Raw genomic sequence first — 22683 nt, 5'->3', positions numbered from 1 at the left:
TGGCTTTATTACTCAGGACCGGGAGAGGAGAGCCTTACTTGCAATGTTCACCAAACAAGGGGGAGCATCAAAGGGGGGAGTGAAGGGGTCGGAAAGATCACACAGGTATTTCCCCCTGCATGATGCTGTTGGAGACAGTAGGGGGCGCCATGGGATCAGGGAATGAGCACTACATGCAAGGAAGGGGGTCCTTGGGATACTTCATCTTGCTTGACTCGCTTTGGCTGATGTGTCTGTACCAGTGGAAACTATGTCATGCCTTGAGAATGATTTGAGTGTAAGCCGAGAGTATAAATGTTTTGTGTGAACGGGCCACGGGGTCTTGGGGATTTTTTGCAACGAAATTTTTTTTGGTCCCCCCAGGGACTCCTTCCCTCCCAGCCGCTCCCCTTACCTGCAGAGAAGTGTCCACTTTGTCCAGCCGGGGCCGGAAGGTGCCTCTCTCCGGCCCTTCTTCTGGGGGTGAGCTCCCTGCCTCGCTGCGAGAGGGCTCTGTGGGGGGAGGGAGAGTTATGTGAGCCCTTGGACACGTCACACTCTCTCAGCCTCGGAGGCCAAGGTACCCCCCCCCCCAACTCTCACATCATAGAATCATAGAATCGTAGAGTTGGAAGAGACCTCACGGGCCATCCAGTCCAACCCCTGCAAGAAGCAGGAAAATCTCATGTGGGTCAGGAATCCATTGCCTCTGAGCCAAAGGCTGAAATCTGGCTCGAAGGGACTGCCGGACTCCCCTTTTATAACCACAGAAGGGAGAGGGTCTCCTTGCAAAGGGTCATTCCTTTGTCGCCACATCCTGCCCAAGTTTCTAGTCCCCATCAAGGCAATAGATCAGCCAGTGCCAGCCCCATTGCCCTCTCTGGTCCCTTCTGTACTGCCATATAATCCAGATTATCAAAGCAGATCTCCTAGATTTATATGGCAGTGCAGACGGGGCCTCTGTCCGCCCCTGTCTCTATTCTCTCATCCTTTTTGTTACAGGATCCTTCTCAGGGACAGGCCTCCTCTTATGCAAAGTTTCTGAGCACATGCCAAGCCCCTCATCCCGCCATTGCCTTCTTCTCCTGTGAGCATGGAGAGAGGCAAGATGTCTGTGGCCTCTTCTACACTGCCATATAAAGTCCAGTTGATCTGCGTTGAACCGGATTCTATGGCAGTGTAGACCGAGACCCCTTCTAAACTCCCACATAATATAGATTGTCTACTTTGAACTGGATTATATGAGTTCACACTGCCATATAATCCCGGTCAAAGCAGATCATCTGGATTTTATATGGCAGTGTTGAAGGGGCCTCATATAATCCAGTTCAAAGCAGATAAAATGGATTATGTATCTGCTTTGATAATCCAGATTACTGTATATATTCGAGTATAAGCCTAGTTTTTCAGCCCTTTTTTAGGACTGAAAAAACCCCTCCTCATCTTATACTCGGGTGAGGGTCCTGGTGGGCTTATATTCAGGTCGGCTTATACTCAAGTATATATGGTATATTTATTATTTTTCTCTATTATTATTGGTATTGCTACATTTATTATTTTACTCTATTAATTAATATTATTACATTTATTATTTTACTCCATTATTGTTGTTACTTTTACATTTATTTTACTTTATTTTTATTATTATTAATACATTTATTATTTTACTCTATTAATTATTACATTTATAATTTTACTGCATTTATTATTATTATTACATTTATTATTTCACTCTATTATTATTAAAAGGATACCTAAGGGCATTTACATTGAAGAAGATGAAAATAATGATTTAATCAGAGTTGAAGAGTCATATCTTAAATTACAGTTTGATGTAAAGATTTAAAAACATTTAAACTACTGAGGCCTCAATTAATGTAATTTTATTGGTATCTCGGCTTATACTGGAGTCAATGTTTTCACAGGTTTTTTGTGGTAATATTAGGTGCCTCGGCTTATATTTGGGTCGGCTTATACTCGAGTATATACGGTACATGGCAGTGTAGAAGGGTCCCAAAAGGCCCTTACTTTCCTATCTAGAAATGTGCTTCTTTCCATGGAAGTCTTTTGAACCTTTTGCAGCTCGGCTCTGCTCCTTCCATTGCCGAAGCTCATTTGCTCAACCACGAAATTGTGACTGCTGTTGTTGCTGTCTTGCACTGTTAGAATGCTTTTTGCATGTTGAAATACACTTCCTCCTCCTCCTCCTCCTCACCTGAGTCATTGGGGCTGTCGGAGGCAGGGCTTTGGGTGGGAGCCGTCTCGGGGGGCCTCCATTCGGGGCTGTTCTCGTACCAGGCCTCCTCATCCGCGGGCGACTTCCCTAGCCTAGAACCCAGAGAACAGAGCCCCCCATATCATATAATATAATATAATATAATATAATATAATACAATACATGCATTGGTCAGACAAGCCCCCACCCCATCCGGCGGGCACCTGGGGCATCGACCTGGCATATGGATTATAATTTCTGCATAGATTTATTTACTGTGTCTATATATATAAAAGAGTGATGGCATCAGGGCAGCGGACAAGACAACAAAACTATAGGCCCCCCAACCTCGAAATTTGACAACACAACCCATCATTCACAGCTCTAGGTTGATACAACAAAAAAGAAAAGAAAAACAAAGTCCTAATTACAGGGAGAGGAATAATAGTTTTTATCCAATTGCTGCCAGTTAGAAGGCTAAGCTCCGCCCACTTGGTCTCCTAGCAACCTACTCAGCCCAGGGGACAGGCAGTTAGGCCTCACTTAGGCCTCTTCCACAGATTATCAGATTTTAACTGGATTATATGACAGTGTAGACTCAAGGCCCTTTCACATCTATATAACCCATTTAGAATCTTATATTATCTGCTTTGCACTGGATTATCTTGACTCCACACTGCCATATAATCCACTTCAGTGTGCATACTAAACATAAAGACAACCATACAACAGACATTCAATACCACCACGACCTCAACAATTTCTCACCAACACCACCAGACAACGCCACAGCAACACGTGGCCGGGCACAGCTAGTATTTTATAAAAACAATTTCTATAAAAGCAAAGAAAACACAGCTTCCAGGACTCCTTGGCCTTGAGTCATGACAGGAAGAATTACTGGGGTTAAATCCCATAGAAATCCAACCTTCCTTCCTATTGCAATGGGATTTCTAGTTTCACACCCATTGCATGGCCATGGCTTAATGCTATGGGATCCCGGGAGATGTAGATCTAAGCATGTGCAATTTTTTTGTTAGTCGCCGTAAGTCGGATCGAATTTGTTAAATTCGTATTTACGAGGCGATATCTGACACATGGTCATGGCCAGCGCCAATAACGTAAGAATCGAAACTCACCCAAAACATCATCATTTGCATTTTGTAAACCTTGAACACCTCCCAAAGTCAGTTTTGTGCTCAGCGCAAGGAAGCAAAGCAAAGCCAAAAAGGCTGGCATTCCTCTTTAAAGGAATGGCCTCTTGCCGTGAGGAGAGGGAAGCAGCAGGGAGGAAGCAGAGATTGCTGGGAAAGAGAGGGAGAAAGCATAGGATTCTGGGAAATGTAGTTTGGGAAGGCGAGGAGCCCTATGGCAGAGAATGTAAACGTCCCTGCCCTGAACTACATTGCCCAGAATTCTGCTCACGTCAGGAAGTCCCAATCAGGAACCAGCAGCCAGACAGAGTTCCAAGGGATGGTTGAATCTGCAAAGAGGAGTGCGGACTAAGTGATACTTCTAGTAAGTCAATCTCTTTGCTGGGTTTGGAAGAAATCCCTCCATGGAAGTTCTATTGGTTAATATGAGAGGCAGGCATTCCATGAGATAGCTGCTGTGATTTCTTTAAAAAGTTTTTGTCAAAACTTTGAAAAATTCCCAAAAATCAGTAGATGTATGAATTTTTCTGAAACTTGGGGGAAAGATCCCTTGTTATCTTGTCTCATTGTGTTGAAAATTCAAACAGAACACTCTTGCAGTATTTTTTTAAAAATGTTGTTTATAAAAACTGTAAATCCCCCAAAACCCATGGATGAGTGAAATATTTTGAAACGGTGGGCTGGGCTCACAGTGGACAATGTGTTCTACCATTGTAGCAAGTTTCACCCCAACAGCTGTACAAATGAGGGAGAAAAGAAGGAGCCCCTGAAGTTCCCCCACTTGCGCAAATGCTAGAATGACAGAGTGATGAAATCTCGTGACTCTTGTTATGGTAACAAAATTTTCACTCATAATACTTTAGAAAGACTTTAGAAACAAAATGCTGGAGCCCCCTAATTTTGTAATGACTTTGGAAACTTTTTTTATCAGTCACACATGCCTAGCCTTTTTTTCCCAAGAGGGCCAGTTTCTCCCCAAACTACAACTCCCAGGATTCGAATTAGAAGAAACTTTGCTAAGTTGTACAATATTAACAAATGTATTGGAACTCTGGTTGGGAGTGGCTACAGACCAATCTTCCATCCTGATTGAGGCTTTCTGATGCTAGTTTAGGGCAGAGCTTTTTGAATTCTTTGGCGTAGGGCTCCTCCCCTTCCCAAAAAGCACTGCTCCCTATTTTCATGGCTCCTAATGCCGAGACGTCATTAATTCCAGGCAGGCAGGCAGGCAGTCTTTTTGGTTTAATGGCTTTGCTTCCTTACATTTAATATGAAACTGACTTGGGTGATGAAGGTGTATTGGGAAAATATAATACTTGTATTGGAAACTATATATTGAATGTAATCATATTAGAAATAGGAATAGGAGAATATGTAATCACAAGTAGAATGTGTGCATATAGCCCCAAAATACACTTTGCCTAGCAAGACCCAGCAGAGACCAAAGTTCACCCTAAGTGCCAGAGACATATGTCAAGTGTCAACAAGAATAGATAAGCTAATGGACAAAAGACAAATTAAGGCTTTTGGGATGTCAAGATAAGACCTGGCACCATGTAGGAGTACTAATGGCTCTCTGACAAGCTAAGATAGGGGGGAATTCCTTAATTAATGGATCCCTGAGAACCTAGATAGGAATTCCTTAGATAAGGCCTAATGGAGGGTCAGAGGTCTTGAAAGAGCCTATATTTTAGGAAAATGCAAAAGTAGCTTTTAGTAAAGTGCAAAGTAAGACTTTTTTGACACTAATTGGTGATGGATAATGCCTATATGACGTAGATAGAGGAAGGCAAAAATAGTATATATTTTCTTTGTTTCTGTGTTTCTTTGTTCTGTACCTTTGCTTTCCTGATTACAGGGGAAGGTCCTTTTCTTATTGGCTATTCTCTCTGGCCACTGAGAATAAATGTCTTTTTTTCTACAGCCACCGGAATTCTCTTCATCTCATTACCTCAAACCTTTGTCTGCCATTTCATGGGGAGCCCTCCAAAATTTACAAAACTAAAATGACAAAGTATGGGGTGAGTTTCGATTCTTAAATATATAAATGCTTCAGATATGGCTTCCGACCTAAGAAAACTTCCGATTTTGTTACGATTTCTGACTCTTCCGATTTTTTTGGACATGCCTACTTTGCACAAAAAGAAAGCAGCTTCAAAAGAATCGAAAGCTGAAAATGGCTCTAAAACGGATGCTAGGTCGAGGCATGGGCGTGGCGCTCTTTTTGTGATTGCTCACTACGATGTTTATTTGTGATTGAAATAACCTCACGGAAAGATCTCTGTCTCTGGTGATTAATTGGGACACTAGGATTTCCAGAGATTTACACTGGCTAAAGGGAAACAGGATCTGGGTCGTTTCACAATGAGGGTCCCCTCCCAGCCCCCAGCCCCCGCCCTGCCCTTCCGTGGGACTCACCGTTGACCCTTCTCGCCAGGGGACCTCCATCGGCGCCAGCAAAGGAGGGCGGCCAAGGCCAGGAGGAGGAGGAGCAGCAGTGCCAGGCCCAGCGCCACCCCCACCGCCAGGCCCACCTTGCTGACCCGCTGCTCGCAGTGCGGACCGGAGAACCAGTAGGAGCCCGACTGGGGGCAGCTGGGGAAAGAAGGGCGGTCAGGCGGGCGAGCGGTGGTGGATCAACATGAGGTACAGTTTGAATGAAATTGTACGAAAGGAGTATGAATGGGGCCTCATTGGGCCGAAGACACCATTCTAAACCATTGAGGCCTGGAAAACAACCACACTCGTGGACTGTAATTAACACTTGCCAATAAGAACTGAGACAATGATTAATTGATGACATGGCTGACTTGATTATCTCTTGGTGGAAAACAACGAGTTTACATTACCAAAGACAGTGGCTCTTTGAAATTAAGGAAGTGTTTACAAGGTTCCTTTTGTCAAGGAAAAGTCAACATCTGTCCAGGAACTGATGAAGTTTCGCTGGAAAAACATCTATCACTCATTTACAACAGGCATGGGCCAACTTCGGCCCTCCCTCCAGGTGTTTTGGACATCCACTCCCACAATTCCTAACAGCGAATCCTGGGAGTTGACGTCCAAAACACCTGGAGGGAGGACCGAAGTTGGCCCATGCCTGATTTACAGCTTTGGAACAACAGCAGCAAAAATCTGAGGGACAAACAGGGTCCCTTGGGGTTGACCTCTACTCCCTCCCCCTCCCCATGGGGGCATCAGGTCTCCTTCATAAGTAGATGCAAGAAGAGGGCATCCACGGGCTCAGCAGAAGGGCAGCCAGCAGGAGAAGGCTTCAGAGAGGCTTGGCCGCCCCTTTGCCCCCCATGACCCTTACCCCCGCCCCACGCCTTGACCCTTGGGGGGCTACTCACAAGCAGGTGGGCCCCTTGGGCTGCATCTGGCAGGCGCCCTCCCCACACTGGAAGTGGTGTGGGTGCAGGCTGTTGCAGGGGGAGATGCACTGGACGCTGGTGTCCACAAAGGCTGCCACGTAATAGGCCTTAAGCTGTTCGTCCTTCACGTAGCACACATCTGAGGGAGGGAGGGAGGGAGGGTCAGCCATGGGAAGAGCAGCCCCAGCCCCATTGTGGCAAGGACCCCCACCCTCCACACACATGCACACTCCCAGGTCTGTGCAAGGTGTAAGGTGCAAGGTACAACGTGCAAGGTCTAAGGTGCAAGGTGAAGGAGTAATGTGCAAGGTGTCATGTGCAAGGTCTAAGGTGCAAGGGGTAATGTGCAGGGTGTAATGTTCAATGTGAAATATGCAAAGTGTAAGGTGAAATGTGTAAGGTGTAATATACAAGGTGCAAGGTGTAAGGTGCAAGGAATAATGTGCAAGGTGCAAATGTGCAAAGTCTAAGGTTCAAGGTGAAGGAGTAATGTGAAATGTGCAATGTGCAATGTGCAAAGTGCAAAGTCTAATGTGCAAGAAGTAATGTGCAAGGTGCAAAGTGCAAGGTCTAAGGTGCAAGGTGAAGGAGTAATGAGAAATGTGTAATGTGCAAGGTGCAAAGTGCAAAGTCTAATGTGCAAGAAGTAATGTGCAAGGTGCAAAGTGCAAGGTCTAAGGTGCAAGGTGAAGGAGTAATGTGAAATGTGTAAAGTGCAAGGTCTAAGGTGCAAGGAGTAATGTGCAAGGTTTAATATGAAAGGTGTAATGTGAAAGGGTAATGTCAATGTGCAACATGCAAAGTGTAAGGTGCAAGGTGTAAAGTGTAAGGTGAAATGTGTAAGGTTAAATATACAAGGTGCAAGGTGTAAGGTGAAAAGAGTAATGTGCAAGGTGCAAATGTGCAAGGTCTAAGGTGCAAGGTGAAGGTGTAATGTGAAATGTGTAATGTGCAAGGTGTAAGGTGCAAGGTGTAAGGTGCAAGGTTAATGTGCAAGGGGTAATGTGCAGGGTGTAATGTTCAATGTGCAGTGTGCAAAGTGTAATGTGGAAGGTGAAATATACAAGGTGCAAGGTGCAAGAAGTAATGTGCAAGGTGCAATGTTCAAGTTGTAAGATGCAAGTTGCAAGGGGTAATGTGCAAGGTGCAAGGCACAGCTCAGGGGTCTCTTTGCACCTGGCCCAAGCGCTCCTCACCCCCACGTGCCCCCACCCACCCCCTGGGAAGGGGGTGGAGCCTAAATGCTCCCACAAAGGGTCCCACCTGTCAGGTTCGGCTTGTTTGGAGTCACAATGAACTTGTTCCAGCTGAGGCAAGAATTGGAGGCAGAAGCTGTAGAAGACAAGAGGATCGGTTACAACGCAGCTGCGCCATCCACCACCGTGGATTCATGGCCCTCGTCTTCTACTATTAATCTTACTACTACTACCACTACTACTACTACTACAAAGGCTGGACGGCCATCTGTTGTGGGTGCTTTGATGGTGCTTTCCCTGCATGCCAGAATGGGGTAGGACTGGATGGCCCCTGGGGTTGCTCATTATTATTATTATTATTATTATTATTATTATTATTATTATTATTACTACAAAGGCTGGACGGCCATCTGTCGTGGGTGCTTTGATGGTGCTTTCCCTGCATGCCAGAAGGGGGTAGGACTGGATGGCCCCTGGGGTTGTTCATTATTATTATTATTATTATTATTATTATTATTATTATTATTATTATTATTATTACAAAGGCTGGCCATCTGTCGTGGGTGCTTTGATGGTGCTTTCCCTACATGCCAGAATGGGGTAGGACTGGATGGCCCCTGGCATTGCTTATTATTATTATTATTATTATTATTATTATTATTATTATTATTATTACAAAGGCTGGACAGCCATCTGTTGTGGGTGCTTTGATGGTGCTTTCCCTGCATGCCAGAAGGGGGTAGGACTGGATGGCCCCTGCGGTTGCTCCTATTCCTATTATTATTATTATTATTATTATTATTATTATTATTATTATTATTATTATTACAAAGGCTGGACAGCCATCTGTTGGGGATGCTTTGATGGTGCTTTCCCTGCATGGCAGAAGGGGGTAGGACTGGATGGCCCCTGGCATTGCTCATTATTATTATTATTATTATTATTATTATTATTATTATTATTATTATTACAAAGGCTGGACGGCCATCTGTTGTGGGTGCTTTGATGGTGCTTTCCCTGCATGGCAGAAGGGGGTAGGACTGGATGGCCCCTGTGGTTCTTCTTCTTCTTCTTCTTCTTCTTCTTCTTCTTATTATTATTATTATTATTATTATTATTATTATTATTACAAAGGCTGGACAGCCATCTGTTGTGGGTGCTTTGATGGTGCTTTCCCTGCATGGCAGAAGGGGGTAGGACTGGATGGCCCCTGCGGTTGCTCCTATTCCTATTATTATTATTATTATTATTATTATTATTATTATTACAAAGGCTGGAAAGCCATCTGTTGGGGATGCTTTGATGGTGCTTTCCCTGCATGCCAGAAGGGGGTAGGACTGGATGGCCCCTGCGGTTGCTCCTATTATTATTACTATTATTATTATTTTATTATTATTATTGACACAACAACATTGTATGACACATCAAACAAGATAGACATGCTGGGTTTCGTTTCACAAAATCACAAGTCGAACACTTCCCAAGCGTCTAGGACTGTGTGATGTATTTTCGGATGATGCGCGCAGATCCCAGTCGGGTGGGACAATAATTTTTTTATTTTTTTATTTTTTTTCATGTCAGGAGCAACGGGAGTTGCTTCTGGAGTGAGAGAATTGGCCGTCTGCAAGGACGTTGCCCAGGGGACGCCCGGATGTTTTGATGTTTTACCATCCTTGTGGGAGGCTTCTCTCATGTCCCCGCATGGAGCTGGAGCTGATAGAGGGAGCTCATCCACACTCTCCCCGGGTGGGATTCGAACCTGGCAGCTTTCAGGTCAACAACCCAACCTTCAAGTTACGAGGCTTTTATCCCCTTGGCCACCGGGGGCTCTGGGGACAATAATAATTGTTGTTGTTGTTGTTGTTGTTGTTGTTACAAAGGATGGATGGCCATCTGTCGTGGGTGCTTTGATGGTGCTTTCCCTGCATGGCAGAATCAAGGGGGTTGGGCTGTCTCACCTGGATCCTTTGGACATGGTGGGCAGGTGCATTTATTGGTGTCCAGCTGCTCCTTGATCTGCGCAAGGGATTGCTCGTAAGAGGTGTTGAATCCGGAGGCAGGCAGGCTCAGGTTCACCACGTGATTCACAATGATGCTGCCCGGACTGAGGGAGGGAAGGAAGGATGGATGGATGGAAGGAAGGAAGGAAGGAGAGCGTCAGCAAAGAGGTGGCCGGCATGGGAGAGGCCTCTTTCCACAGCGTGGGGTTTGCCCCACATAATAATAATACGGGCTGTGGAGCAGCTGGCTAGTAACCAGCTGCTATAAATCACTACTGACCAAGAGGTCATGAGTTCGAAGCCCGGGTCGGGTTAAGCCTCCGACCACTAATAGCCCCGGCTTGCTGTTGACCTATGCAGCCCCGAAAGACAGTTGCATCTGTCAATTAGGGAAATTTAGGGACGCTTTATGCGGGAGGCTAATTTACAACACCATAAAAAAAAACTGCCAGCAAAACATGAGGAAAGGAATAAGGAAGTACAGCCACTACTGGACGGTGAAGCAACAGCTCCCCCTGTGGCCGGAATCGTGAAGCTGGAAAAATGTTAAAAAATGCCTCTGAGTCTGTCTAATGTATGTTGTTTGTCTGTTGGCATTGAATGTTTGCCATATATGTGTTCATTGTAATCTGCCCTGAGTCCCCTTCGGGGTGAGAAAGAAGGGCAGGATATAAATACTGTAAATAAATAAATAAATAAATAAATAATAAGCAGCAGCAACTTTATGGATATCCCACCCCTTCTCCAAACAGGACTTGGGGTGGCTTGCAGAAAACGAGTCATAGTACAAAAACCAGAAGCAAAAGTAAAAAAAACAAAAACAAACATAATACACAAACAGCAGTCTTAAAACATAACAGATTAAACGTAATGATATCACAATAACCTTTCTCTTCCGACAAGCTTTCGATGGGTGAAAACTCGGGGATATGTCTGTTCTTATTGTTATTTTAAAGCTAATTGTATTGTTTTAATCTATTTCTGTAAGCTGCTCCGAGCCAAATTGGGAGTAGCGGCATACAAGTCTAATAAATAAAAATAAATAAATAAATAAATAAATAAATAATGACACAAATTAAAATTTTATGTTGGGTTTAAAACCTATTGCCCACCAGAGTCAAAAGCAGTTTAAAGCCAGTTGGTATTGGTACCGCTATAAAAGCACAAACACAGTAAATTATAGTGAGCTATTTTCAAATGCCTGCTTCCACGTCCACGTTTTGAATTTTCTCCTAAAAGTAGCTAGGGAGGGAGCCTGTCTGATTCCTTTTGGGAGGGCATTCCAGAGCCGGGGGGCCATCACCGAGAAGGCCCCTCCCTCGTTCCCACCAACCACGCTTGTGAGGGTGGTGGGACTGTGAGAAGCTCCCCCCCCCCAGGGACCTTAAGCCTTAAGGTAGGTTCATAGGGGGAGGCACAATCGCACAAATAGGCTGGACCCAAACTGTAAAGGGCTTTATAAATAATGACCTGCACTTTGAATTGGGTCCGGAAACACACAGGCAGGCAGTGGAGCTGCTTTGAAAGGAGAGTAGTGTGCTCCCTGCTGTTGGAATAAAATGTCATCCTGCACTGCCTAAGTTTCTATGGTTAGATAGGAAGCCTAGAAAAAGAGTTAGGGACCCCTTCCCCAGTTCCATGCATGCTTTGATTAGGCTTCACTATTGTTTCCTCCCTCATGTCCTGTTTAGGTCAACCCACCCCTTTGATGCTTTAGAAATGTGATCTCTCCTAGGGCTTTGACGTAACTTCCCCAATTGGGTTTTTGGAATGTTTATGGCCCTAGAGAAGAAGCAACCCACGAGGCTTGGTCGCCATTCCTGCTTTGTTCCAAAGAGAGGACGCACTCTGTCCGCTCCTACCAGCCAAGATGTAGCTATCTAGGTCTTTGTTATTTTGATCCATCTATGTGTATTAGAACAGGATAGATTAGATACCATGTTTCCCCAAAAATAAGACAGTGTCTTATATTAATTTTTGCTAAGTCCTATTTTCAGGGGATGTCTTATTTTTCCATGAAGAAGTATTCACATTTCTTGTTGAACAAAAAAAAATTAACATTTATTATATATTGTACAGTAGTTGTTATCAGAAACCAGCATAACCAGACAAACTGTGAATCTTATTAAGAATTTCTTGTTACTACCAATATTTCCATGTACAACACTTTATGGTATGTACATTTACCGATCCTGCATGCTCTGGTGTTCTGTTTGGCGAGTGCCGGGCATGCTTCCAAACAAAAACTTTGCTAGGTCTTACTTTCGGGGGAGGCCTTATATTTAGCAATTCAGCAAAACCTCTACTAGGTCTTATTTTCTGGGGATGTCTTATTTTAGGGGAAACAGGGTAGTTACGTCCAAACCTTTTCTATCCATCAATGAATTTCTTTTTACCTCAATAAATGCTTTTAAACTTTAAAGCTAACTTTGCATCCCTTTGCCTTCCTGATGACAAAGAGGCCTTCCAAAACTCACACTGCGCGTAAGTCTCACTGCTGCAACTTTTACTCTGCTATTTTAATGGGAATTTACCTCATAAAGAGGGTGATTAGAGCTTAACGGCTCGTCCATTCCCAAGACCTGCAGTCAGCTCCCGTTAGAAATCTGGCTGCTGCTCTCTGCACTCATTGCAGTTTCCGAACCGCCTTCATAGGTAGCCCCGTGTACGGGGCATTGCGATGACCCATCCGAGATGTAACCAAGGCATGGACCACGGTGGCCACATCAGAGGTATGGGCACACAAGTTTTAGCTGTGCGAAAGCCCCCCTGGCCACCGCCGACACCTGAGCACCTGGCTTTAGGTGGGAAAGAATAATAGCGTTGGGTGTCATCTGCATATCCGTGTCACTGCACTCCAAAACTCAATGGCCAGGGGTCCAAGCACATATGTGGGAGGGAGGGGCTCCTATGGCTCCCACCTGACCTTCGGAGGGCTCACCTCAGAGAAATCACCTTGACGTTCAGGTACCCAATGACGTCTTCGTAGAACTTTTTCATCTGCAGAGAGAGAGAGAGAGAGAGATTGAGACCAGGGCAGGAGCAGAATGTGAATGGCAAGAACAATCAACAGCAGGCTCCTCTGAACATGCGCAGAGTGACCACCTTGGGCATCAGGCGCCCCAGAGACCCAGAGAAAGTGGGCAAGGGAACTTCCGTCTGTCCTTCGTCTCCAGAATCATCCACCAGCAGTGACTTCAAGAACAACCAGCTACCTAGATTTTCCTCTAAATCTCTGACCCAGGCGATCATGACTATTTTCGTTCGGTTATCTTCAAGATTATACTCTAGTATACCCTGGAAATCAGCTCTTTATGTCCTTTCTCCAAAATATTCTCCAAAGGCATCATCATTGTCATCACCATCATCGTCATCACCGCCATCACCATCATCACCACCATCATCATCGTCATCATCGTTATCACCGTCATCACCATCACCATCACCATCATCATCATCATCATCACCATCACCACCGTCATCACCGTTATCACTATCATTATCATCACCATCATCACTGTCATCATCGTCATCACTATCACCATCATCACCGTCATCATTGTCATCACAGTCATCATCATCATCACCATCATCATCATCATCGTAGGTATCACCGTCATCACCATCATCATCACCATCACCATCACCACCATCATCACCGTCATCACTGTCATCACCATCACCATCATCACCACCATCATCACCACCATCACCATCCATGCCTGTGACTGAGACTCAAAGCGGCTCACAACAATTTCAGAACAAAACCACTTCAAACTTCAGCCTCACCTCTTTCTCAAATATGTTCACAAAATGTTTGAAGGCAGGGGACCCGTGATCCGACATACTGGGATCATATTTCCAGTTTTCCACAGTTATGTTGACGTTGACCGTGACATTCACGTGCACTGTTTGGAGAGAGAAAAAACAAGAGGAGCCGTGAGAGGGACAGGGACTGAGAGGGCTGCGCCGGCCATCTTGGTTGGGTGGGGGGTTTTCCTGGCCCCTTCCTGCAGGACGGAACGGGGTGGACTACGTGGCCCCTGGAGGCCCCTTCCAGTTCTATGGTTCCTTCTCATCTTTTTTCATGGTTTTCCATTCTTTCAACTCAAGGGGTAAACTGTGTAAATATACCCTCTTTCTTTGATTCTAAGGCAGTTGTTCTCAACTTGTGGGTCCTCCCCAGATGTTTTTGGTCTACAACTCCCAGAAATCCCAGCCAGTTTACCAGCTGTTAGGATTCCTAAGAGCTGAAGGCTGAAAACATCTGGAGACCCCAGGATGAGAACCACTGCCTTAATGGCATCCTCAGAGGTTTGTTCAGAGATCTGTTGGAAATGAGGCAAGTGGAGTGTGTATGTACCTGGGGAATAATGCACAGGGTGGGAGAAAAAAAAAACCCATGTCTGAAGCAAGTGTGAATGTTGCAATGAGCATGTTTACCATGGAGTACCCATGGAGTTTGCAAAGTCAATCAGTGAGGGTCTCTGCATAGACGTAGCCTGGCTGTATGCTTTGGAATTGTTCCTTTAGATTGTGAGAAAATGGCGAGGTAATAATCTATATATTTAAATGAGTGATAACATCATGGCGACCCACAAAACAACAAAACTACAGGCCCCCCAACCTCGAAATTTGACAACAAAACCCATCATCCATGCCTCTAGGTTGATACAACAAAAAGAAAAGAAAAATAAAGTCCTAATGAGAGAGAGAGGAATAATTGTTTTTATCCAATTGCTGCCAGTTTGAAGGCTAAGCTCCGCCCACTTGGTCTTCTAGCAACCAACTCAGCCAAAGGACAGCCAGGGTTCAGTTAGGGGACAGGCAGATTTAGGCCTCACTTAGGCTTCTTCCACAGATAATCTAATTTGCACTGGATTATATGGCAGTGTAGACTCAAGGCCCTTCCACACAGCTATATAACCCATTTATAATCTTATATTATCTGCTTTGCACTGGATTATCTTGAGTCCACACTACCATATAATCCACTTCAGTGTGCATTTTATATAGCTGTGTAGAAGGAGCCTCATATAATCCAGTTCTAAGCAGATAATATAAGATTATCAATATACAATATACAATTCCTCAATACTTTATTTCCCATACCACCATACTTCGCCACAGCAACGCGTGGCCGGGCACAGCTAGTAACAATAATAATTACTCTGGCACAAGGCAGTCAAGGGGGTCCCAGTGGTGATGGGCACACTGGGTGCCGTGCCTAAAGACCTTGGCCTGCACTTGAAAACAATCAGCGCTGACAAAATGTCCAGCTGTCATCTGCAAAAGGCCACCCTACCGGGATCCGCACACATTATTCTCCTATACATCACATAGTCCTACACACTTGGGAAGATGTTAGGGATTCTTCTTCAGAAGAGGAAGGGGAGCATGAAAGTGTTCATGAATCTGAGGGTGAGTTGGAGGAGGAGATTTTGCAAGTACCCTCATTTCAGGAGAGGCGAAAGGAAACAGAGCAGAGACGTCGTTCAGCTAGAAGAGCTTCCAGAAATGCAGCCGAGTAATGAGGAACTGCCCTAGCTGCTGTGAGGGGACTCAGGGCTATAAAGCCGAAGCAGGTGCAGCCAGCTCTTGCTGGTAACAAACTGACTCTAATGCCTTTGCTCCCCGTGTGCCTGCTCCAAGTCTGCATCTGGATTTATTGCTGTTTCTTTGCCTGAAGTAAGACTGCTATTTGATTTGAGAGTTTATCAGAGACTGTGCTTGCCCGATGACTTCCTTGCTTCCATTTGCATTATTCCACTGAGTTTGCTGTACTTTATGTTCTGCTGAAGTAAAACAATTTTCATGTACTTACCACAGTATTTTAAGGCTGTTTTGAAAGACAAAACAGGACAGAAGTGTCCGATGTGTGATACAATCTAATACATAGTCATCCTGTTTGCTGTGGACTCATCTTGTTGTGTTTCAAATAACAACAACAACAATGGAAACTAGGTACCATACAGGTGACTTACCTAAGGGGAATGTATTCTGCACCTGCTCGCAGTGCTGTCCAGTGTAAGGGGTGAAGCACTGGCAGTGATCCCCGACAGGGACCCCGTTCTTGCACCAAGGGGGCGCTGTGGTCGAGGAAGCTTCCGGAAGCAAAGAAGAATAAACAAGGGTTTAGAAAGGACACTGTGAGGAACGATTCATATAAAAGTTGCCCCAAAACCCAGACACCCCCCCCAGACATCATGTCTAGATCCAGAATTCCCCTGGCCTATATTAAGGAAGTTGGGGAGGTGGGAATAGGGAAATGGTCTCTCAAAGGACATTTGGAGGGAATTTGGAAGGTCATAGGAGAGAAATCCGTTAACAGCTTCTGGGGATCACCCACTTCCCTTCCTCAGAAAAAATGCATTTCCCAGAATAAAGGAAAAGGCAAGTTAAGCAGTCATCAGTGGCCAGGGTCCAGCATTTTCTGTGGCTGAGAAGGGAGACGTGGCTCTGGGGGGAACGCCAGGGTTACGGAGGACATTGACAGTGTCATGGAGAGACTGAAAGTTCATGCTCACCAGGAGGAGTGGAGCTCTGCTTCGTGGAGGTGCTTGGAGAAACAGTTGTGGAAGGGGACGAGGTGGAGACTGTTATATTTCCATGAGAAGTGGATGGCAAGTGGCTGGTTTGGATGGCCGGGGACATGGCTCTCGACGTGGTGGAGCTGTTAATGGTAGAAGAGCTAGAAGGTAGAAATACTGTTTTGGTTGACTCAGAAAACGAAGTTGTCCCCACTGTGGTACTCTTGGAAGGAACAGAAGGAACCACTGCATGATGGGAGGTGGAGGTTGGTTCAGAAGTGGTGGTGGATTTCTTAGAGATGAAAGTGGAAGTCACAGAAGTGTATTCCTTGGAAGTCAGTGCAAAAGGAGTGGATGTGCTTGGTGGGGGACTGGAGGAGGACGTTGATGCCTTGCTGATGGGTATCTCTGATGACATACTGGAATGAGTGGCGGTACTTTCCGTGTGGTTGGAGATAGGGATTGCAGTCACAGTGGTGGGTCCCGCAGATGTGGTATTCGGAGAGTTGGTGTTATTTGTCATGTCGTTAGAAGTAGGGAGTGCTGTCACGGTGGTATGCGAGGCCTCTGATGTGGCATTTGGAAAGTTAGCTGCACTTTCGGTGTGATGAGACGTAGGGAGTGCTGTCACGGTGGTGTGCGAGGCCTCGGATGTGGCATTCGGAGAGGTGACTGCACTTTCGGTGTGATGAGACGTAGGGAGTGCTGTCACGCTGATGTGCGAGGCCTCGGATGTGGCATTCGGAGAGGTGGCTGCACTTTCGGTGTGATGAGACGTAGGGAGTGCTGTCACGGTGGTGTGCGAGGCCTCGGATGTGGCATTCGGAGAGGTGGCTGCACTTTCGGTGTGATGAGACGTAGGGAGTGCTGTCACGGTGGTGTGCGAGGCCTCGGATGTGGCATTCGGGGAGGTGGCTGCACTTTCGGTGTGATGAGACGTAGGGAGTGCTGTCACGGTGGTGTGCGAGGCCTCGGATGTGGCATTCGGAGAGGTGGCTGCACTTTCGGTGTGATGAGACGTAGGGAGTGCTGTCACGGTGGTGTGCGAGGCCTCGGATGTGGCATTCGGAGAGGTGGCTGCACTTTCGGTGTGATGGGACGTAGAGAGTGCTGTCACGGTGGTGTGCGAGGCCTCGGATGTGGCATTCGGAGAGGTGGCTGCACTTTCGGTGTGATGAGACGTAGGGAGTGCTGTCACGGTGGTGTGCGAGGCCTCGGATGTGGCATTAGGAGAGGTGGCTGCACTTTCGGTGTGACGAGACGTAGGGAGTGCTGTCACGGTGGTGTGCGAGGCCTCGGATGTGGCATTCGGAGAGGTGGCTGCACTTTCGGTGTGACGAGACGTAGGGAGTGCTGTCACGGTGGTGTGCGAGGCCTCGGATGTGGCATTCGGAGAGGTGGCTGCACTTTCGGTGTGATGAGACGTAGGGAGTGCTGTCACGGTGGTGTGCGAGGCCTCGGATGTGGCATTCGGAGAGGTGGCTGCACTTTCGGTGTGATGAGACGTAGGGAGTGCTGTCACCGTGGTGTGCGAGGCCTCGGATGTGGCATTCGGAGAGGTGACTGCACTTTCGGTGTGATGAGACGTAGGGAGTGCTGTCACGGTGGTGTGCGAGGCCTCGGATGTGGCATTCGGAGAGGTGGCTGCACTTTCGGTGTGATGAGACGTAGGGAGTGCTGTCACGGTGGTGTGCGAGGCCTCGGATGTGGCATTCGGAGAGGTGGCTGCACTTTCGGTGTGATGAGACGTAGGGAGTGCTGTCACGGTGGTGTGCGAGGCCTCGGATGTGGCATTCGGGGAGGTGGCTGCACTTTCGGTGTGATGAGACGTAGGGAGTGCTGTCACGGTGGTGTGCGAGGCCTCGGATGTGGCATTCGGAGAGGTGGCTGCACTTTCGGTGTGATGAGACGTAGGGAGTGCTGTCACGGTGGTGTGCGAGGCCTCGGATGTGGCATTCGGAGAGGTGGCTGCACTTTCGGTGTGATGAGACGTAGGGAGTGCTGTCACGGTGGTGTGCGAGGCCTCGGATGTGGCATTCGGAGAGGTGGCTGCACTTTCGGTGTGATGGGACGTAGAGAGTGCTGTCACGGTGGTGTGCGAGGCCTCGGATGTGGCATTAGGAGAGGTGGCTGCACTTTCGGTGTGATGAGACGTAGGGAGTGCTGTCACGGTGGTGTGCGAGGCCTCGGATGTGGCATTCGGAGAGGTGGCTGCACTTTCGGTGTGATGAGACGTAGGGAGTGCTGTCACGGTGGTGTGCGAGGCCTCGGATGTGGCATTAGGAGAGGTGGCTGCACTTTCGGTGTGATGAGACGTAGGGAGTGCTGTCACGGTGGTGTGCGAGGCCTCGGATGTGGCATTCGGAGAGGTGGCTGCACTTTCGGTGTGACGAGACGTAGGGAGTGCTGTCACGGTGGTGTGCGAGGCCTCGGATGTGGCATTCGGAGAGGTGGCTGCACTTTCAGTGTGATGAGACGTAGGGAGTGCTGTCACGGTGGTGTGCGAGGCCTCGGATGTGGCATTCGGAGAGGTGGCTGCACTTTCGGTGTGATGAGACGTAGGGAGTGCTGTCACCGTGGTGTGCGAGGCCTCGGATGTGGCATTCGGAGAGGTGACTGCACTTTCGGTGTGATGAGACGTAGGGAGTGCTGTCACCGTGGTGTGCGAGGCCTCGGATGTGGCATTCGGAGAGGTGGCTGCACTTTCGGTGTGATGAGACGTAGGGAGTGCTGTCACGCTGATGTGCGAGGCCTCGGATGTGGCATTCGGAGAGGTGGCTGCACTTTCGGTGTGATGAGACGTAGGGAGTGCTGTCACGGTGGTGTGCGAGGCCTCGGATGTGGCATTCGGAGAGGTGGCTGCACTTTCGGTGTGATGAGACGTAGGGAGTGCTGTGACGGTGGTGTGCGAGGCCTCGGATGTGGCATTCGGAGAGGTGGCTGCACTTTCGGTGTGATGAGACGTAGGGAGTGCTGTCACGGTGGTGTGCGAGGCCTCGGATGTGGCATTCGGGGAGGTGGCTGCACTTTCGGTGTGATGAGAAGTAGGGAGTGCTGTCACGGTGGTGTGCGAGGCCTCGGATGTGGCATTAGGAGAGGTGGCTGCACTTTCGGTGTGATGGGAGGTAGGGAGTGCTGTCACGGTGGTGTGCGAGGCCTCGGATGTGGCATTCGGGGAGGTGGCTGCACTTTCGGTGTGATGAGACGTAGGGAGTGCTGTCACGGTGGTGTGCGAGGCCTCGGATGTGGCATTCGGGGAGGTGGCTGCACTTTCGGTGTGATGAGACGTAGGGAGTGGTGTCACGGTGGTGTGCGAGGCCTCGGATGTGGCATTCGGAGAGGTGGCTGCACTTTCGGTGTGATGAGACGTAGGGAGTGGTGTCACGGTGGTGTGCGAGGCCTCGGATGTGGCATTTGGAGAGGTGGCTGCACTTTCGGTGTGATGGGAGGTAGGGAGTGCTGTCACGGTGGTGTGCGAGGCCTCGGATGTGGCATTCGGAGAGGTGGCTGCACTTTCGGTTTGATGAGACGTAGGGAGTGGTGTCACGGTGGTGTGCGAGGCCTCGGATGTGGCATTCGGGGAGGTGGCTGCACTTTCGGTGTGATGAGACGTAGGGAGTGGTGTCACGGTGGTGTGCGAGGCCTCGGATGTGGCATTCGGAGAGGTGGCTGCACTTTCGGTGTGATGAGACGTAGGGAGTGCTGTCACGGTGGTGTGCGAGGCCTCGGATGTGGCATTCGGAGAGGTGGCTGCACTTTCGGTGTGATGGGACGTAGAGAGTGCTGTCACGGTGGTGTGCGAGGCCTCGGATGTGGCATTCGGAGAGGTGGCTGCACTTTCGGTGTGATGAGACGTAGGGAGTGCTGTCACGGTGGTGTGCGAGGCCTCGGATGTGGCATTCGGAGAAGTGGCTGCACTTTCGGTGTGATGAGACGTAGGGAGTGCTGTCACCGTGGTGTGCGAGGCCTCGGATGTGGCATTCGGAGAGGTGACTGCACTTTCGGTGTGATGAGACGTAGGGAGTGCTGTCACCGTGGTGTGCGAGGCCTCGGATGTGGCATTCGGAGAGGTGGCTGCACTTTCGGTGTGATGAGACGTAGGGAGTGCTGTCACGCTGATGTGCGAGGCCTCGGATGTGGCATTCGGAGAGGTTGCTGCACTTTCGGTGTGATGAGACATAGGGAGTGGTGTCACGGTGGTGTGCGAGGCCTCGGATGTGGCATTCGGGGAGGTGGCTGCACTTTCGGTGTGATGAGACGTAGGGAGTGCTGTCACGGTGGTGTGCGAGGCCTCGGATGTGGCATTGGGAGAGGTGGCTGCACTTTCGGTGTGATGAGACGTAGGGAGTGCTGTCACGGTGGTGTGCGAGGCCTCGGATGTGGCATTGGGAGAGGTGGCTGCACTTTCGGTGTGATGAGACGTAGGGAGTGGTGTCACGGTGGTGTGCGAGGCCTTGGATGTGGCATTCGGAGAGGTGGCTGCACTTTCGGTGTGATGAGACATAGGGAGTGCTGTCACGGTGGTGTGCGAGGCCTCGGATGTGGCATTCGGAGAGGTGGCTGCACTTTCGGTGTGATGAGACGTAGGGAGTGCTGTGACGGTGGTGTGCGAGGCCTCGGATGTGGCATTCGGAGAGGTGGCTGCACTTTCGGTGTGATGAGACGTAGGGAGTGCTGTGACGGTGGTGTCCGAGGCCTCGGATGTGGCATTCGGAGAGGTGGCTGCACTTTCGGTGTGATGGGACGTAGGGAGTGCTGTCACGGTGGTGTCCGAGGCCTCGGATGTGGCATTCGGAGAGGTGGCTGCACTTTCGGTGTGATGAGACGTAGGGAGTGCTGTCACGGTGGTGTGCGAGGCCTCGGATGTGGCATTCGGAGAGGTGGCTGCACTTTCGGTGTGATGAGACGTAGGGAGTGCTGTGACGGTGGTGTGCGAGGCCTTGGATGTGGCATTCGGAGAGGTGGCTGCACTTTCGGTGTGATGAGACGTAGGGAGTGCTGTCACGGTGGTGTGCGAGGCCTCGGATGTGGCATTCGGAGAGGTGGCTGCACTTTCGGTGTGATGGGACGTAGGGAGTGCTGTCACGGTGGTGTCCGAGGCCTCGGATGTGGCATTCGGAGAGGTGGCTGCACTTTCGGTGTGATGAGACGTAGGGAGTGCTGTCACGGTGGTGTGCGAGGCCTCGGATGTGGCATTCGGAGAGGTGGCTGCACTTTCGGTGTGATGAGACGTAGGGAGTGCTGTCACGGTGGTGTCCGAGGCCTCGGATGTGGCATTCGGAGAGGTGGCTGCACTTTCGGTGTGATGAGACGTAGGGAGTGCTGTCACGGTGGTGTGCGAGGCCTCGGATGTGGCATTCGGAGAGGTGGCTGCACTTTCGGTGTGATGGGACGTAGGGAGTGCTGTCACGGTGGTGTCCGAGGCCTCGGATGTGGCATTCGGAGAGGTGGCTGCACTTTCGGTGTGATGAGACGTAGGGAGTGCTGTCACGGTGGTGTGCGAGGCCTCGGATGTGGCATTCGGAGAGGTGGCTGCACTTTCGGTGTGATGAGACGTAGGGAGTGCTGTCACGGTGGTGTGCGAGGCCTCGGATGTGGCATTCGGAGAGGTGGCTGCACTTTCGGTGTGATGGGACGTAGGGAGTGCTGTCACGGTGGTGTCCGAGGCCTCGGATGTGGCATTCGGAGAGGTGGCTGCACTTTCGGTGTGTTGAGACGTAGGGAGTGCTGTCACGGTGGTGTGCGAGGCCTCGGATGTGGCATTAGGAGAGGTGGCTGCACTTTCGGTGTGATGAGACGTAGGGAGTGCTGTGACGGTGGTGTGCGAGGCCTTGGATGTGGCATTCGGAGAGGTGGCTGCACTTTCGGTGTGATGAGACGTAGGGAGTGCTGTCACGGTGGTGTGCGAGGCCTCGGATGTGGCATTCGGAGAGGTGGCTGCACTTTCGGTGTGATGAGACGTAGGGAGTGCTGTGACGGTGGTGTGCGAGGCCTCGGATGTGGCATTCGGAGAGGTGGCTGCACTTTCGGTGTGATGAGACGTAGGGAGTGCTGTCACGGTGGTGTGCGAGGCCTCGGATGTGGCATTCGGGGAGGTGGCTGCACTTTCGGTGTGATGAGAAGTAGGGAGTGCTGTCACGGTGGTGTGCGAGGCCTCGGATGTGGCATTAGGAGAGGTGGCTGCACTTTCGGTGTGATGGGAGGTAGGGAGTGCTGTCACGGTGGTGTGCGAGGCCTC

The 22683-nt window shown here is 48.9% G+C and overlaps 1 protein-coding gene across 1 annotated transcript; it reads right to left on the bottom strand.

Moving 5' to 3' along the window:
* Positions 1-253: 253 nt before the first annotated feature.
* LOC103281827 (mucin-3A) lies at positions 254-17256 on the bottom strand. The gene is made up of 10 exons (XM_062957507.1): positions 16443-17256; positions 15900-16019; positions 13705-13823; positions 12857-12915; positions 9874-10019; positions 7983-8051; positions 6699-6858; positions 5767-5943; positions 2195-2307; positions 254-492 (listed from the first exon to the last, which is right to left on the bottom strand). Exons 1-10 carry the CDS (start codon positions 16966-16968, stop codon positions 254-256), a joined length of 1728 nt encoding a protein of 575 aa, XP_062813577.1. The 5' UTR covers positions 16969-17256.
* Positions 17257-22683: the final 5427 nt, after the last annotated feature.

The sequence above is a fragment of the Anolis carolinensis genome, chromosome 6, assembly GCF_035594765.1.
Source record: "Anolis carolinensis isolate JA03-04 chromosome 6, rAnoCar3.1.pri, whole genome shotgun sequence".
Taxonomy (NCBI): Eukaryota; Metazoa; Chordata; class Lepidosauria; order Squamata; family Dactyloidae; genus Anolis; species Anolis carolinensis.
Note: the sequence above shows the minus strand (reverse complement) of the source record. Positions and strands in the feature narration are given on the sequence as shown.